This window comes from Zalophus californianus, chromosome 4, assembly GCF_009762305.2.
Source record: "Zalophus californianus isolate mZalCal1 chromosome 4, mZalCal1.pri.v2, whole genome shotgun sequence".
In the NCBI taxonomy this organism is placed as follows: domain Eukaryota; kingdom Metazoa; phylum Chordata; class Mammalia; order Carnivora; family Otariidae; genus Zalophus; species Zalophus californianus.
The window spans coordinates 91,114,643-91,132,400 of NC_045598.1; the positions used below are offsets into that span (position 1 = coordinate 91,114,643).

At 36.0% G+C, this 17,758-nt stretch overlaps 1 protein-coding gene across 1 annotated transcript in view; it reads right to left on the minus strand.

The window, feature by feature from the left end:
• Positions 1 to 17,758, minus strand: part of LOC113934444 (calcium-binding mitochondrial carrier protein SCaMC-1-like) — a 55,512-nt gene continuing 37,754 nt past the window's right edge. Inside the window, exons 6-11 of the mRNA XM_035727057.1 lie at positions 14,782 to 14,940; positions 11,780 to 11,925; positions 5,839 to 5,953; positions 4,074 to 4,241; positions 1,730 to 1,880; positions 1 to 332 (exon numbers count right to left, since the gene is read on the minus strand). Coding sequence (XP_035582950.1) covers positions 172 to 332; positions 1,730 to 1,880; positions 4,074 to 4,241; positions 5,839 to 5,953; positions 11,780 to 11,925; positions 14,782 to 14,940 — 900 coding nt within the window. The 3' untranslated portion in view covers positions 1 to 171. The remainder of the gene's footprint in view (positions 333 to 1,729; positions 1,881 to 4,073; positions 4,242 to 5,838; positions 5,954 to 11,779; positions 11,926 to 14,781; positions 14,941 to 17,758) is intronic.

Below are 17,758 nucleotides of genomic sequence, written 5' to 3' on the forward strand. Positions count from 1 at the left end.
AACTTATAAATTTTGTAATAGATAAAGAAAAAATGTTTTAACAATTATTTGATATGTCTTTCCTTTTAGGAAAAGACAAATTTCTCTTTACAAGCCAGGTATTATCTTACAATTAAGTGACTTTGGTAATGATAACAATTTGATATTTCACTTTTAAATTAATCCCAAATGTTATCCCACTATTTCATAAACTACACGGCTGATGCCTACTGCGGGAAGCACCTTTATGATGTTTGGGGTAAGACCCCTGAAAAATCCCCTTTTTCCTTCGTTGTTAAATATCTCTTGAATGAGATGAAACATAGAAGTTGTTGTTCCTTTTTCTTCCAGTGCTATAAATTGAAAAAAAATCAGTGTAATTCAATATTTAATCTTTGTACATTAAGACAGTCCAATGATTAATGAGAATTACAGAGGCTAAAATTACTTTAGAATATTCCTCTCTCCCTACTTATAGAATGGTCTTGTGCTGTCCAATATAGTAGCCACTAGACACTTGTATCTATTTAAATTTAAAATAAGTAAAATTAAGTAAAACTAAAAATTCAGTTTCTTAGTTGAATTAGCCACATTTCAAGTGTCTGATAGCCATGTGTCACTATTGGCTACCATACCAGACAACACAGATATAAAATATTTCCATCATTGTAAATTCTACTGGACAATACTTGAAAGTCTTTCATAAGGGACCTCAAAGGAGTATTTGGAATTGGGTATGACACAAATACTTTGATAGGGCAATTAATGGGTGATGGGATAGATACAGAGATGCCCCACCTGGATTGCAATATAAATTAAATCTGAAAATCTTACTAAAAAGAGGAGAAAATGTAAAAGAATATCACCACATGACTCCTTAAATAATTTACTGAGGAAGATAATAATAGAATTATGTAAGGTTTTTTTTCCTCTTCTTGAAAAGTGATAAAGGGGGGCGCCTGAGTGGCTCAGTCGGTTAAGTGTCTGCCTTCGGCTCAGGTCATGATCCCGGCGTCCTGGGATTGAGCTCCGCGTTGGGCTCCCGGCTCTGCGGGAAGCCTGCTTCTCCCTCCCTCTCCCACTCCCCCTGCTTGTGTTCCCTCTCTCGCTGTGTCTCTCTGTCAAATAAATAAATAAAATCTTTAAAAAAAAAAGAAAAAGAAAAAGTGATAAAGGTATTTTATTTCTAACATTTCACTTGAGAGAACAAAACAGATACCCTCCCTTCTGCTTAATATCTCCTTGCTAGGGGGATTGCAATACAAATCCAATTCCACAAATGTATTAAGTTCCTGAGGCAGAATATAACAACGAGAGCAGAACTAGGGGGCGAAACTGCATGTTCATACTGAGTAACTGTTGACTTAATTTGAAGAAAGCAAAATCTTTTCTATTGCTCGTCATGGTACTTCCTAATTATAAACTCCTTAAAGAGATCATTAGTAACTGAAGGAAATGTGGAAAGTCCCAAACAGAACTTTGGAGAAGAATAAAATCTAAAATTAACAAAAGGCTCTATAATAAAACAATAAATTCAAGATGCATGCCTTAAAAATCAGAGTCTGCTTTTGATTTATCAATTCTCCAGTTTTTCTGGTTTTTTTTTTACATCCTTAATTTCTACTTATTTAAAACAATCTAGTTATTTTAAAATGTTTTTAACTTAATTTTTATTAGTACTTCATTAAAGTTATTCTTAATCACTTTTTAACTGATTACTTCATTTAAAAAATAAAATAAAAAAACTCACCTTGAACCTGAATGCGAGTTCTGATAAGGGTCAGTGGGAAGGTGGCTATCTGAGCACATGTGTGAGACAATGTACTACATCCCAGCAAAATTATTATCCCAGGGTCTATAGACTCTGCCACGTGATGTTCTAGCCAATAATTCTTCAACAGCTGGCAGAGAAGATAGTAGTAAGTATCCTTTAAACACTATGCAAGTCTAAGTAGACTGAAGTTCACTGCTCATTCAATTTCAATAAACATATTGAGTAGCTTCTTGATTCAAGAATTACACTGAGCATTGTCATAGACGTTCTCTCACTTAATCCCTACAGAAACTTCACAAATCCATACTGTCATCTCCACTTTATAAATTTTATAAATGAGGAACTAATTCAGAGAAACTAAGTTATCAAGTCACAACGCTGATAAATAAGAGTCAAGCTTAATGGCTTGGTTTTAGTAACTGTTCTTTCCAAAATCTTTACGGAGGATTGGTCCTACTCCATGTACAGAGGAGGTTATCTGCCTACTGTCCTATCAGGGACAGGGCACACAGATGTTTTCTCCAAAAAATGTATTCAGACGGGGCACCTGGGTGGCTCAGTCGTTAAGCATCTGCCTTTGGCTCAGGTCATGGTTCCAGGGTCCTGGGATCAAGTCCTGCATCGCCCTGCATCGAGCTTCCTGCTCAGTGGGGAGACTGCTTCTCCCTCTCACACTCCCCCTACTTGTGCTCTCTCTCTCTCACTGTGTCTCTCTCTGTCAAATAAATAAATAAAATCTTTAAAAAAAAATGTATTCAGACAACCTCAGTTTGAGTTCTCCTATGTTTTGCATCTCTTGGTGTGCTTTTGTTTAGTTTGGTTTTGTTTGTTCTGTTTTGCCTAGTTGTTTTGGTTTGTAATGACATTCAAAGACCCAAGCAAAATTCTGGAGATTCTCAAAGGGATTAACAGAATAATGTAGAGAAGACTCCATAATCCACTCTAGGTTAACAAAACCACATTTTCTGAACTTTTAAGAGAGAGTCATCTTTCCAAATTTGCTTTTCCTTGAATAAAAGTGGCTAGAGGAAATTATTTTAAAATAGTGGGTTTAAAAGATCACTAAGTGCTTTTAGAACTGTTCATTCATCAAAGGATACAGCTTTACCATTATATATTGAGGTAATTACTGTGAAATATATAATCTGATGCTTTTGAAAAAATATATTTCAAAATGTCTTTACTCAGTGCACTTATTAGTCATGCAACAAAAAAAAGAGAAATGTGTAACGTCACTCTTACTCTGGTAAGAAAGCAAAAGATACTGAACTGCAGAAATAAAAGAATGGAGGGAGCCCAATATAAACAGCAGCAATGAATTTATTTTAATAAGACCACAGAAGCAGGCAAAAAAGGAGAAAAGAAATACATACTATATTGTTCAATACTTTAAACATCTATAAAAGATATATGCATTTTTAGTGCTAAACAAAATTGGCTATCTTTCCTAGGATTGTGGTACCACTTGCCAAAAATACCATTGGACCTGTGGCTGGAGAGCTGTCCTTCTTGCACTGAGAATGAGTTTAAGTGATACTAGTCACATACTCTCACCTGGTTCTTTATGACCAAATGGTATATATTGTTACAATAGTCTGCCTAAAACATATGTATGATCATAAAAATGAAATGATTGGCGAGAAGGGGAATAACTTGGAATCCTGCCTGATCAACAAGCACTACACTATTAGGATATTTGCCCTATCTCCATGCTGCCTCTCCCCCAGTAGCCCCCAAGGACTCCTCCAGCCAATTCTCATTTTCACAACTGGGCCATAACATCTCAGCTTTCTCAATCTTAACTGTACATCAGATTTTTCTAGAGAGTAAAAAACCTAAATCCCAGGCCTCCTCCCAGAATAATCAAATCAGAATATCTTGGTTGTATCCCAAGAATCTCTCTCTTTTTTAAATTTATTTATTTATTATTTGAGAGAGAGAGAGAAAGAGTGAGCATGCATGCGGGGGGGCGGGGGGAAGAGGGAGAGGTAGCCCAAGAGTCTTATTTTTTAAAGATCTACATACAGGTGATTCTGATATCCATCCAAAGTTGAGAACCACTATATCAGCATATAAGTTTATAAATATTATCAGTAAAACCTAATTCACAAAAAACACCAAACAAAAAGTTATTATTAGAATACTAGACAACTAACATATAAAATGAAAAGCCAAATAAAACCATTCAACTCAACCAAACTTCTTGGTCAGAAACTACTTCATGTAAAATCATTTACAACTAGATTTTTAGAATGAAGACTATTATTATACCAAATTTTCAAATCTAACACATAATGTCATATTATGAGAATAAACTCACCTCATAAACAGCAAAATCTATGCCTGCATAAGGTAGAATACCTAGCAAGTTAGGAATATAACCTTTGAAAAAGGTTCTAACACCTTCTTGTTTCAGAAGCTTCTGGCCACAATCAATGAACCCTGAATACTCTCCAGTTTTACCTAGAGCCAGTCTGGTCTTTAGAACCTAAATGTGAAGAATATTATTAAAATATATTGATCAGATTCACTCAACTCATCTAGGAATACACTAAACTCCATTATATACAATGCTTACTAATTATCATAGAAATCAAAAAAGAAAGCAATCTTAAATATAATTTTAGCTTCTCTCTAATTGGCTTTTAACTATGAACAGCTAACACAGTACAGTTTTTACAAATTATTTAAACAAGAAAATGTAATTAATCACTGTGGTTTTGACTGATAACATCTGCTCAAACTCATTTAATGTGCTATAAGGCAACATATTCTAAAACAAACTCATTTGAAATAACATTATTGCTTCAAAATAAAGCAACTACAGCCAAATTCCAAGTTAAAAAAAAATATATATATATATACATATGGTCATGTTAAAGTGAACAAGCAATATGAAAAATAACATTCAGTATATACTAAAATACATACTGTGGGAACTATTGTAACAGTGAGGCAGAATAACTATAATCATTTAATATGATGAAACATGCTCTTAAAATAGTAACATAACAGGAGCTATGAAGGCAATAGTAGACTTCAGTAGTCTGTCTGTGATCAACATTCCTGTGCAATTCTCCTAATCTTGGTAAAGATTATATTTCAGGTTCCAAAGTGTTTAATGGCTTCTTATTTTTTTAAGAAATTGAAATTATATTTCTTACACTGCATTCAAGAGCCTTTCTGATCTGGCCCCAACTCATTATCCATGGTATTATCCAGTCCAAACCTAAATATCTGCTCTTTTGCCTCCATTCCTTTGCTTAAGTCATTATTTCCACCTAAAATGCCTTTCTTCATTATCTCTAAATGTCCAAAATCTAAGCCAAACTCACATATTCTATTCATGTCTTTCATGAAACCCCTAACTGGCAATAATTTCTCCCCTCTGAATTTCCATAGCACTTCATATTGACCTCTCTTCTAGAATTCATATTTTCTATTTTAGATCATCATTATTGATGTACATGTTTTATCTCCCCATCTGAACTATAAGTTTCATGACCAAAATGCCCATCTGATTTGCCTCTGCATCTAAAAAATACCTTAAACTTAGTGGTTGTACAATACAGATTTGATTTGATTAATGATTAAGTGATTCTATCAATTAAGCAAGCAAGCAATGATTTTTTTTATCTTCTTGATACATCTACAATACTACTTTGATCCTAAACAAACAAACAAACAAAAGAAAACATTTACTAGGGCAAATAACTCTTGGTATAAGATTTAAATCCTGTAGCTATAAAGCTGTTTATTGTACAAAATCCTGATCTCCTTTCATTTACTTTAAAAGTTATAATTTGTGGGGCACCTGGGTGGCTCAGTAAGTTGGGCATCCAGCTCTTGATTTTGGCTCAGGTCATGATTTCAGAGTTGTGAGATTGAGCCCAGAGTGAAGTCCAGATCAGCAGGGAATCTGCTTCTCTCCTTCTCCCTCTCCCTCTGCCCTTCCCCCTGCTACCCCTCACCCTGGCTTGCACACACACACTCTCTCACTCTCTCTCAAATAAATAAGTATTTTTACAAAGTTATACTTTGTATTGAAAGCATTACTTTACTTAAAATTTTATAATAATACATACCTCCATGGGATAAATACAGGTCTGGGCAGTTGCACCAGCAAATGAGCCAGATATAAATCTCTCAATAATTCCTACATTAGCACCATCAAAACTAAGCCATTTCTTACACTGTACAAATAAAAGTATTGAAATGTATAATATTACTGAAATAGAATATTTTTAGAAAAATATTATTTTTTTCTCAGTTTATAACATTAATTAGTAGTATAACATTATTTGAAAAAGTATTCCAGATACCTGACATTAACATCTAGAGGAATACTTGATTTTAATTTTTATGCAATTAGTTGTCTAAGATAGTAAGACTTCTCTATTCAGCCTCCTCTTTCCTTTTTCTCCCCCGCCCTCCCCAGAATGAGTTAGCAACATTAAATCACTTAAGCATACTCATGAATGTACTATTTCATAAAAAGCATGCAAATGACAAAAAGAAGGCAGGGATTGTGTCTGCTATCTCTTTTTCACGCCCTGCCTTACATAAGCACAGTATTTAAAATTATTTGGTTACAGGATAATCAAGAACTTAATATATTTGTTTACAAGATAATCAAGAATAGTAAAAATGTGAGAGGCTCTTTCCCTTATAAGGAACAAGGGGTTACTCTGGTTAGCTTAAGTAGCAGGGAGGTTATTGTAATAACACATGTAGAAATAAGGAAACAAATATCAGCATAAAGGTCAGGCTTCACAGGAACTAAAGTAAGTCAAGTTTCATGGAGATTGAAATTGGAAACTCACTTAGGATCCAAGACAGCCTTAGCAAACTGATTATCTTGTTACCTCCTAGGCAAGATGTTTTCCTGTTTGCCTTTTCTAGAGGCCTATCACCAATATAATTCAGCTATTCTCTATAAACTAACTCTAGTTCTCAAATCAGTAATTCCCCATCAAAAAGTGTGATTGATTCAGTTAATATGAGAGACTGCTATATGTTCATGTACCCACTATCTTCTTCCTTTTAGTATCAGAGCTGACACAGCTGCAAACCACATTTCCCTCTTCTTTCTCGCAGCTAGGTTGTGTGGCTAAGTGACTAATTTTGGCCAATGAGATATGAAGGGAAGTTGAGTATGCAAATTCTGACATCTCCTTAAAGAGGCCTGTCTCGGACTCCTCTTTCCTCCATCTGAGGAATGGCAATGATGGAAGCAACCTCTGAAGCCATGTAGCTGTACCACTAGCCCTAGACCACTGGCCTCTATCTCATTTAAGCTACTGTATTTTGGAATCTGTTTAACAGCTTAGGGTGAACCCCAACAAGAACAGGAAGTCGTTACTAGATGTAGAGTACTACAAACTAAAACCTAAAATATGTGACACTGGCTTTATTGTTAGGACACAGATATTGCAGTCTGAGAAGATGATGATCTTTTCAATGTTTTGTGAAAATGCTTGATAAAACTGCCTGCTGTGATAATTTGGAAGGTAGATCATGTGCTTTCTGAGCCTGAAGTTCTAGGAAAACTGATTGTAAAATCTCAAAATGTTGGTCAGTGTTGCCCACTCCTTGCTGCTTTTAGCAAGATCTATTAACACATGACCTAATGCATCTCTCAGCTTTTCAGCCTTAGGGCCTTCTCCGAAGCCAATTTGCAAGCAGAAATGGATGGAAATGGAGCTCTGCTAAGGGAGTTTTCTTAGCCTGGTTTGGTAGTCAAGAATGGCGGGCTTCCAAGTAGGAAAAGCCACCTGTTCTGTACCCCAAAAGAAGGAAATTAGATGTCCTAAAGAGCTTGCCTAGCTGCCAAAATCAGATGTTGTCATCCAATTTCAGCCTATTGTTTCATTTGACATCAATGTAGCCCACTATAGAAATGAGAGAGAAGGGGAATGACTAAGCACAGGAACTGGAAAATAAAACAACAGAGAAGAGATTTTTAGATATGGTTACTCCACATGGTATTGACTGGAAACAGAGAAGAAGTGTAAGAAGTTTTGGAAAGAATTGTATGCTAGAAAACTCAAAAGCAAAGCCTACAAAACACTATGTTCCATTGATCTCTAAAGCAACTCTCAGGCTCTAAATCTAAGCAGGCTTTCTCTGGCCATGGCAGACCCTTCCAGAGCCCCACATCACATCTGGGCAGTTCTGTGCAGACTCACAGACTCACTTCACTGACAGAAACCCATCAAAAGCAAAAGCCTCTCATCTCTCTGCTTTTCTGCCTCAGGGCCTTCTCTGAAGCTGTGGGAGCCTGTCCACCCCAGAAGTCTGGGGAAGTTAAAGTCCTAAGAGCAATCTTCATACAATATGGGACAGAAACTGGTAGATAAGTAGCTCAGCTCTCTTCCTTCAGACAGATAATTCTGGGAACTATTGTGTACACTTCCTAGAAGTTCCCTCAGAATCACGCCCCTACTGCATATAGCTGAAACCCCACTTATGTACCCCTGTATTGGCTTTTCTTTCTTCTGTGTCTCACTGTCCCTGCTTCCTCACTCCTGCTTCTTCACAAATAAACTTTGGGGGGAATCCAAAGCAAAACTATTGGTATTACTTCAAAAGTGGTTCTATGCACCAATTAAAAGCCAGAGGTTGTCACAGTGGCTCAAAAAACAACACTCAACTATACGTTATTTATAAGAAACCCACTTTAGAAACTAAGACATGTATAGATTAAATGTAAATGACTAGAGAAAAATATATCACATTAACACCAATCAAAAGAAAGTGTGAGTAGCTATATTAAATTCAGACAGAGCAGACTTCAGACCAAGGAAAGTTACCAGGGATAAAGAAGGCATTACATACTGATAAAGGGGTTAATTATCTAAGAAGATATAACAATCCTTAGCACATACGTGCCTTACAACAGAGCATCAAACTACATGAGGCCAAAACTGATAGAAGTACAAAGAGAAATAGATGAATCCAGGGGCACCTGGGTGGCTCAGTCCATTAAGTGTCTGCCTTCGGCTCAGCTCATGAACCAGAAGTCCCAGGATCAAGACCCGCAATTGGGCTCCCCTCTCAGCAGAGAATCTGCTTCTCCCTCTGCCCCTCACCCCACTTGTGCTCTCTTTCTTTCACTCTCTCTCTCTCAAATATATAAATAAAATCTTAAAAAGAAATGGATGAATCCACTATCATAGCTGGAGATTTCAGCATCCTCTATTAGAAATGGACAGATACAGCAAAAAAAAAAAAAAAAAAAATCAGTAATGACATAGCTGAACTCAACACCACCATCAATCAACTGTATATAACTGACATCCACAGACTATTTCATCCAACAATAGCAGAGTACACATTCTTCTCAAGCTCACATGGAACATTCCCCAAGAAAAACCACATTCTGGGCCATAACACATCTTAACAAAGTTAAAGGAATGGAAAGCATACAATGGGTGCTCTGAGACCACAATGGAATAAAATTAGAAATCAATAACAGAAAGATAATCTTTTAAAATACCAAAATATGTGGAGATTTAAAAACACACTTCTAAATGTCAAAGAAGAAATCTCAAGAGAAATTTAAAAATATTTTGAGCTAAATGAAAATGAAGACACAATTTATCAAAAGGAGTGGGAAGTAGTACTTAGAAGGAAATATATAGCACTGAATACATATATTTAAAAAGAAGAAAGATCTAAAAATAGTAATCTGTTTCTACCTCAGAAAACTAGAAAAAGAAGAGCAAATTAAATCCAAAGTAGCAGAAGAAAAGATATAACAAGAATTAGAACAGAAATCAATGAAATTAAAAATAGGAAATCAATAGAGAAAATCAACAAAATCAAAAGCTGGTTCTTTGAAAAGTGGTCCTAGAAAGTAGGCCTGCTGATGTTGTTAGAACTGGATCACTCACCAGTCACTTGACAACAACGGGATCTTTGTTGGTAAATGGGATGATGAAAATCTATGGTATGTTATGGAATTACAATTACTAAGATTCATAGGCATAGTGGCTTGGGATAAAGTACTGGTAGACAGGAAAGCATTACATTATGCAGTTGCCCTAATACTTAAACAGCATGGGGACAATTATAAGGATTGTGGAGTTGGCTGATTCTAATTCACTATCTTAGAAACTTGGAAGGAAGACAATGTCAAGGTTAAGTCATCTAACTATCACCTTAAAGCATATTAAGAACACTATGATGCCTTCATAGCAGCATTTAGAGATCCTCATAGACTGTTAAAAATCAGGCCCACGATAGAAATGTAAAGGTAACAGAGTCACTAAGGAAACAACATAGAGCCTCAAAAGGTCTCCTATGCTAAAGTGAGGCCCCTCACTGGGAAGGAGTAGGATCCTGACACATGGGATGGGAACATTTGGGTGTATATGCCTGAGAAATCTGAGCCCTTAAATTCACAAGCACCCTCCAATTTGGCAAAAAGTTGTCCCCTTCCCACTGCTAGAGCAGAGCAGCTTCTCTTTGCACCGAGGCCATGCACATAAAGGCCTCAAAGAGGCAGATGCCTACCAAGAGGATGTTTGCTCTCCTCACAACCTGCCTACCCATCACCTCCTCTGACTGCCTCCCAGCCAATAATTTATATAGGGTCAGTCCTCAGATAGACCAAGGACCTGGCTATTATGGACAGGAAGGAATCGGGGGAACAGTGTGAGAGTGGGTACAAGAGTACTAATGGTGGCGATCTGAGGGATGGAATATAATGCTGGATAGGGAAGACTTTATTGATGTGGAGCACTTTCCCATGATACAGGACTCCCAAAACCTATCCTAATATGCTGCAGGAATTGCTCTTTAAAGCTTGGACACAACTCTGGCTGATAGCAAGCAAGGTGGTAATGCCGAAGTCTTGACAGATTGTTGAGGAAGGGATAAGCAGACTCAGGAAGGTGGAAACACTACAATGGAGTTTATCATGAGGAGAACCTTCTAGTAGACTATGTTTCTAAGATAAGAAGGGAGTCCTTGTTGAAGGACCCAAAGATGACTGTTCTTAGGGTTGACAGCAGGGGTCGTTGCCATGGAACTACAGCTACCATAGATACCTCTGAGGAATCTGCACAAAGTAAATTGAAAACCTTTAGGAAAGGATTCACCATTCTAGATGTCATTAAGAACATTCATGATTCATGGGAAGAGGTCAAAATATCAACATTAACAAGAGTTGGGAAGAAGGGGTTCCAGACTTCAGTGGAGACAGTTGCTGCAGGTGTCATGGAAACAGTAAGAGAACTAGAATTAGAAGTGGAGCCTGAAGATGGGACAGCGTTGCTGCAATCTCATGATAAAACTTCAATGGATAAAGAGTTTCTTCTGATAGATGAGCAAAAACAAGCGGTTTCTTGAGATGGAATCTAATTTTGGTGAAGATGCTGTGAAGACTGTTGAAATGACAACAAAGGATTTAGACTATTACATACACTTAGTTGATAAAGCAGTGGCAGCATTTGAGAGGACTGACTCCAATTTTGAAAGAAGTTCTGCTGTGGGTAAAGTGCTAACAAACAGCATCACATGCTATGGAGAAATTGTTTGTGAAAGGAAGAGTTAACCAATGAGGCAAATTTCATTGTTGTCTTATTTCAAGAAATTGCCAGAGCCACTCCAGCTCTCAGCAACTGCCACCCTGCTCAGTCAGCAATCCTCAACATCCAGGCAAGACCCTGCACCAGCAAAAAGATTACAACTCACTGAAAGCTCAGATGATGCTTAGCATTTTTAGCAATAAAGCATTTTTAATTAGAGTATATATATAGTTTTTTTAGACATAACGCTATCACACACTGAATAGACTACAGTATAGCGTAAACATAACTTTTATATGCACTGGGAAACCAAAAATTCATTTGACTCACTTTATCGTGCTGATAAAGTGCAATGAACCAAACCCACAATATCTTCCCGGTATGCCTGTATTTACAATGGTATCTATTGTTGTACACATTCCAGTTTTCTCTCTCATTAAAGTCCAAATTTTTTAAATAAAATTTAAAATCTGAGCTTTATCATAAAATTCCATAGGCCCCAATCTTGAGAGCTGTCTCAGGTGCAATTTTAAAAACATTTACACCATTTCCCCACCGAAGAGAATGAATTCCTCCTTCTTTTAACATCTGCTCAAATCCACCAATCAATCTCATTCTCCTTGACTTTAAACTATGAACCTAGAAATGTACAGGAAATTTATTTTTAAATTTTTTGCTCATAATATAGCATTGATGTTATTATTGCTAATAAAATAATGATACATAAATGTAGAAATCTATGAACTTCAACACCATTTTCACTGTCCTTTAGAGACATATAAAATTGATGTATTAATTTTTTGTTGTCCCCAAATACATACGTTAATCTCATACATCAAAGAGAGCAACTTAAAGAAAACAGGAATGACTTATCAGAGAATTTTTGCATACAAAAAATGTGTTGTTGCTGCTAGATTATTACAGAGTACACTGAAATATGCACTGAAAAAGGAATGCGTGAAAATATATCAAACTTTCAGTAGCGGATACTTCTGGGTTATGGGTTGAAATTGGTCTCCCCAAAATTTATATGTTGAAGTCTTAATGCCTCAGAATGTGACCTTATTTGAAGATAGGGTCTTTATAGAGATAATCAAGTTAAAGTAAGGTCTTAAAGTGTCCCTAAAAACTAATATAATTAGTGTCCTTATAAAAAGGGGAAATTTGGACACAGAGACATGTACAGACGGAAGACAACATGAAGAGACACAGAGAAAAGACAGCCATCTACAAGCCAAGGAGAGAGACCTGGAACAGATCCTTTCCTCACTGCTCTCAGAAGGAACGAACCACACAGACACCTTGATGTCAGACTTCTAGACTTCAAAACTGTGAGACAATAAACTTCTGTTGTGTAGGCCAGTCAGTTTGTGATATTTTGTTATAACATCCTTGGCAAACTAATACACAAGGATTACAGGTCATTTTAATGTCTTCCATTCTACTTTTCTGCATCATCCCATTTTTCTAATGTATTATTTTATAATAAGAATATGTCCTTTTTAAGAAAGTAAAAATTAGAACATTAGTAAAATACCCTCCTGTCTATAATGTAACAGGATAATAATGGGAGAGCAAGGTGAAATGGGCATTTTCATCTCCTGTGGGAAGAAAAAGTCTGGAAAAGAATTTAACAGTATACACACATGCACACACACACACACACACACACACACACACACACACACACAAAGCCTTAAAAATGCTCATATCATTACTTAACTTCTAGGAAATCTTTCTAAATAAATAATCCTAAATATGAAAAAAACTCATAATCAATGATATCGATCATTATGAACTATTATGAATTATAATTTTAAAAGAGTTTTAAAAACCACCTACATGTCCAAGAATAGGAAAAAATAATTTAAAAAATTAATATGACACATCCACTTGAAATAATAGTCATTAAAACCTGTTTTTGAAGAATACACAAATAATTGAAATATTTGAAAAATATTTGAAATAACATGAAAACATGCTATACTGTTAATCACAAAACCAAAAAACAATATATAAATTATTCATAAAGTGAGAACTGCTACTGAGTATGGGGCATTGCTTCTATAGATACAGGAGATTTGGAGAAAGAAAGCCCAAATCTGTTCAGGGTTGCATTGTGGATGCAGACCTGAGTGTTCACAACTTGGTAATTATAAAAAAGCAGGAGAAAGATATTCCTAGGCTGATCCTATTGTGCCTCAGCACCTGGTGCCCACAAGAGCTAGCAGGGTCTGCAAACTTTTCAATCTCTCTGCAGAAGATTATGCCCACAGATACATTGTCAGAAAACCTGTAAACAAGGAGGGCACGACACCCAGGACCCAAGTGCCCAGCATTCAGCATCTCATTGCTCCATGTGCTCTACAACACAAACAATGCCTATGAAGAAACAGCATACTAAGAAAAATAAGCAAGAGTCCACAGAACATGCTAAACTTTGGCCAAGAGAAGGAAGGAAGCCAAAGGAGAAAATCAGGAACAGATTGTCAAGAGATGGAGACTATCACCTCTGAGAGCTCCTACTTCTACATCTGAGTCTGTCAGAAGTAAGATTTTTTAAGAGTAACAAATAAATAAGATCAGACAACAACCAAAAAAACTATTAATAATCCATTACCAAGGGGCGCCTGGGTGGCTCAGTCAGTTAAGCGGCTGCCCTTGGCTCAGGTCATGATCCCAGGGTCCTGGGATCGAGCCCCGCATGGGGCTCCCTGCTCAGCAGAAAGCCTGCTTCTCCCTCTCCCTCTGTTTGCCGCTCTGCCTACTTGTGCTCTCTCTCTCTGTTAAATAAATAAATAAAAATATTTTTAAAAAAATTTAAAAAATCCATTACCAAATGTCACCAATGTTACCAAAAAAAAAAAAGAGAATAAAACACCTCCGTATATAAGTTTAATTATAAATCTAAACTCACTAGATTGTGAATTATTAATTTTTGTATCTTTGTGAAGAAAGTATTCAGCAAATATTAAATTTTAATTACGACAGTTAACAGATTAAACTATGCACTATTGAAACTACTATTAACAATCCATCACTTAGAAGAATAAAGATAATTAGACACCAATACTTCTAGTGAGGTATCAATCAATAGCACCCTCTAAGTAACTTATTTGCCAATTCTTAGAAATATGGCTTAATACTTAAATAGTACAATAGAACCATGCTATTACGTAGGTGCCAGGGTCTAGAGATAATCAATAAATAAGACTAATGGTGTCTTACCACTTCTTTGATATTTTTAGTTCTATTTCTGAAAAAACTTCTAATAGAGTGTCCTATTATTATTATTTCAAATAAAAATTAATTTAAATAGCACACAAGCATCTTTAAGAAAATTTAAAAATCTTAATATTGAAAATAAGAAAATTTGCATTTTCAGAAAAATGTGAAATTATAATGAGAAATAGTATGAAAGGTGCCAAAACACTTCTTTTTGAAAATTGTCAAGGGTTTTTCAAGTGACTTTAAGGAGTCAAGTGTGCAAACTACCTGCATCATGACTTTCAAGTGGTCAAAAGATGCTGTGCATGTCCTTGCAACTGCCCCAGCTATACCTCCTGCCACCAAACGCCTCCACCAATCTCCAGAATGCTTTTCTTCTTCAGTAAATTCATCTGGGATAGATATACTCTCCCCTATGTCAATTATCTGATAAAAATGTAAAAATGAATTACACAATAAAGTATACATACTTGATAAATTAAAAGGATAATTTTTTACAAAGACGAAAAACCCAAAGTATTTTTTTGTATCTCACCTCCTGTTAATGAATACTGACAATTTTCTCAGCACTTGTACTAGACCAAATGATTTTTAATAATACATTCACATACAGATTTAAAATCTACAAAAATCAATTCCTATTAAATTAAAGTTATTAATTTTAAATTCTCAAGCTATTTAGATTAATCTCTTCCATGGAAAATGTAAATATTCGGGTGCCTGGGTGGCTCAGTTAGTTAAGCGACTGCTTTCAGCTCAGGTCATGATCCTGGAGTCCCAGGATCGAGTCCCGCATCGGGCTCCCTGCTGAGCAGGGAATCTGCTTCTCCCTCTGACCCTCCCCCCTCTCATGTTCTCTCTATCTCATTCTCTCTCTCAAATAAATAAATAAAATATTTTTAAAAAAGAAAATGTAAATATTCAATGTAGGGATAATATCCTAGTCACATACCACAATGCCTGTCACACAATGCTTAATTAAGTTTCCCTACTTCATTTCAAAATCTCTCGAATTCCAGTGTGTACTTACCTAATCTGTCAGAATTCAAAAGTAGTATTTTATACTCTTAGACTTCTTTCTCTATTATTTACATTGACTTTTTTCTCTAATGACAATTTTCTTTTTAAAACTTTGAACTTTAACAAGTTTTGCATTTCACTTTATTTTCAGTAATCATACATGCTTTTGCTGAGATTATCCATTTCTGCTAAATGTTGAGGCAATGTGACTCACTGAAAAGAGTGCCACATTGGACACAGGGGATCTAGGTTCCATTACTTGTCAATCATGGCAGACAAGTCACTTCTCTGCTTCTTAGTTTTCCCACCTTTATTTATGCATTCATTGAGTGCCCCCTTTCCAGGTGCCATTCCACCTCAGAACTTTGTACTTGATTTTCCCTCTAGTAGGACCTTTCTCCTTGGCTCTTTCCATAGATTCCTCTTTAATACTTAGCCCAATCTTTATTAGTTCATTTCTATCTGTTGCTTGCTTCCTCCTTTAGAAAATAAGTCTGATAAGAGCAGCAACCTGTTTTATTTTACGCACTGGGATAGATATACTATCTATCCTGGTCTTACTTAAGTACCTAAATACTTAAAAGGTCTATTTAAGTATTTAAATCCTGTGCTATTCAAGTATTTAAAAAAGACCTAACCTGGTCTTTTTTATGCACTGTTGTAAACCTTGCACTTTGGTCAGTGGAGATAAGTATGCTCAATAAATATTTGTTGAACTAATAAATTAACACACCAGGTGCTGGGTTGTGTATTCATAATACAGGGCAGAAATTAAGTTTCTTCCCTCAGGGAGTTGACAGTATAATACAAAAGAAAGGAAAGGAAACAAGCAATTATAATATAAAGGAATAAGTACAATAACAAGGGTAGCATAAAAAAAGTGTCTAAGAACACAGTATCGAGACATTTAATGGAGTGTAGAATTTTATTTTTGTTGGGGGGAGATGAGTGGAACTGTCAAGGAACATTTTTCACGTAAAGTAACTTAGAAGTAGCAAAGCAATATGAATCCAGGTATTCTGACCTCAAAGTTTACCTTCTTGTCCATCACACTGTACCATCTCCCTGTAGAAGTAGGAATTAGCCAAGGGAATGTTCTAGGCAAAGAAAATAATTTGTTCAAAGACATTAGATATTCTAAGAACTGCAAGACTATATAGGGATGGAAGGAGGGTAAAGGAAAGCTCAAGACCTTGGAATAATGTTGACATTTATGGCTTGGGCAATTAGGAAGATGATGACACCATTCAGTGAAATGGTAAAAGAAGATCTAGAGGACAAATGATGTGGTGTGTGTGTTTGAGGTGTCCCAACTGATATCCAATAAATGCTTGCACATGCAGAAGGAAGGTGTGCTCTAGAGACATAAGACGTGGAGCAATCACTAGGCCTATATCTGGTAGTTCAACGTGGGAGAGTAAATAGGATTGCCTAGAAAAAAAATATACAGGGTGAGAGGCAAAGAAAGTTGAAACTGGAACATAGAAGAAAGCTAATATATAAGAGACAGACTGAGAAAGAAGAGCCTCAAGAGAGACAGAAAAGTAATGACAGAGAGGTGGGAAGAAAACCAGGAGAATGTAGTGTCAAGGAAGCCAGCTGAAGAGAACACGTAAAAAAAGAGAGTGGTAAGATCTAGAAAATATCCACTGAACTAACAGTGGATAGAAACTGGAGAGAGACTGGCTTAGTAAAAGAATTTCTACAAAGTGGTGAAAGCAAAGCCAGTTAGCTGAGAAGTGAATGGGTGTATAGCCATGAAGAGAGAAAAAGGATAAGGTAGCTAAGATGGGACTTCAGTAGGATTACATTTTTTTGTAAAAGGTACTGGCTTAAATATGTTAAATGTTGTATTTAAATGCAGGATATTTAAATACAAAACATAAAGGAGATAATAGAGAGAATAAGGCCCCTGAATAGGTCAAAGATGAAATCAAAGGGGAAATAAAAAAAAATCTTAAGACAAATGGAAACACAATATACCAAAACTTATGGCATGCAGCAAACGCAGTTCTTAGAGGGAAGTTCATAGCAATACAGGCCTACCTCAAGAAACAAGAAAAACCTCAATCTAAATTTAAACCTTAAGGAACTAGTATTATGCTAAGTGAAATAAGTCAGTCAGAAAAAGACAAATACCATATGATTTCACTCAAATGTGGAATTTAAGAAACAAAACAGAAGAACATAGGGGACAGGAAGGAAAAATAAAATAAGATGAAAA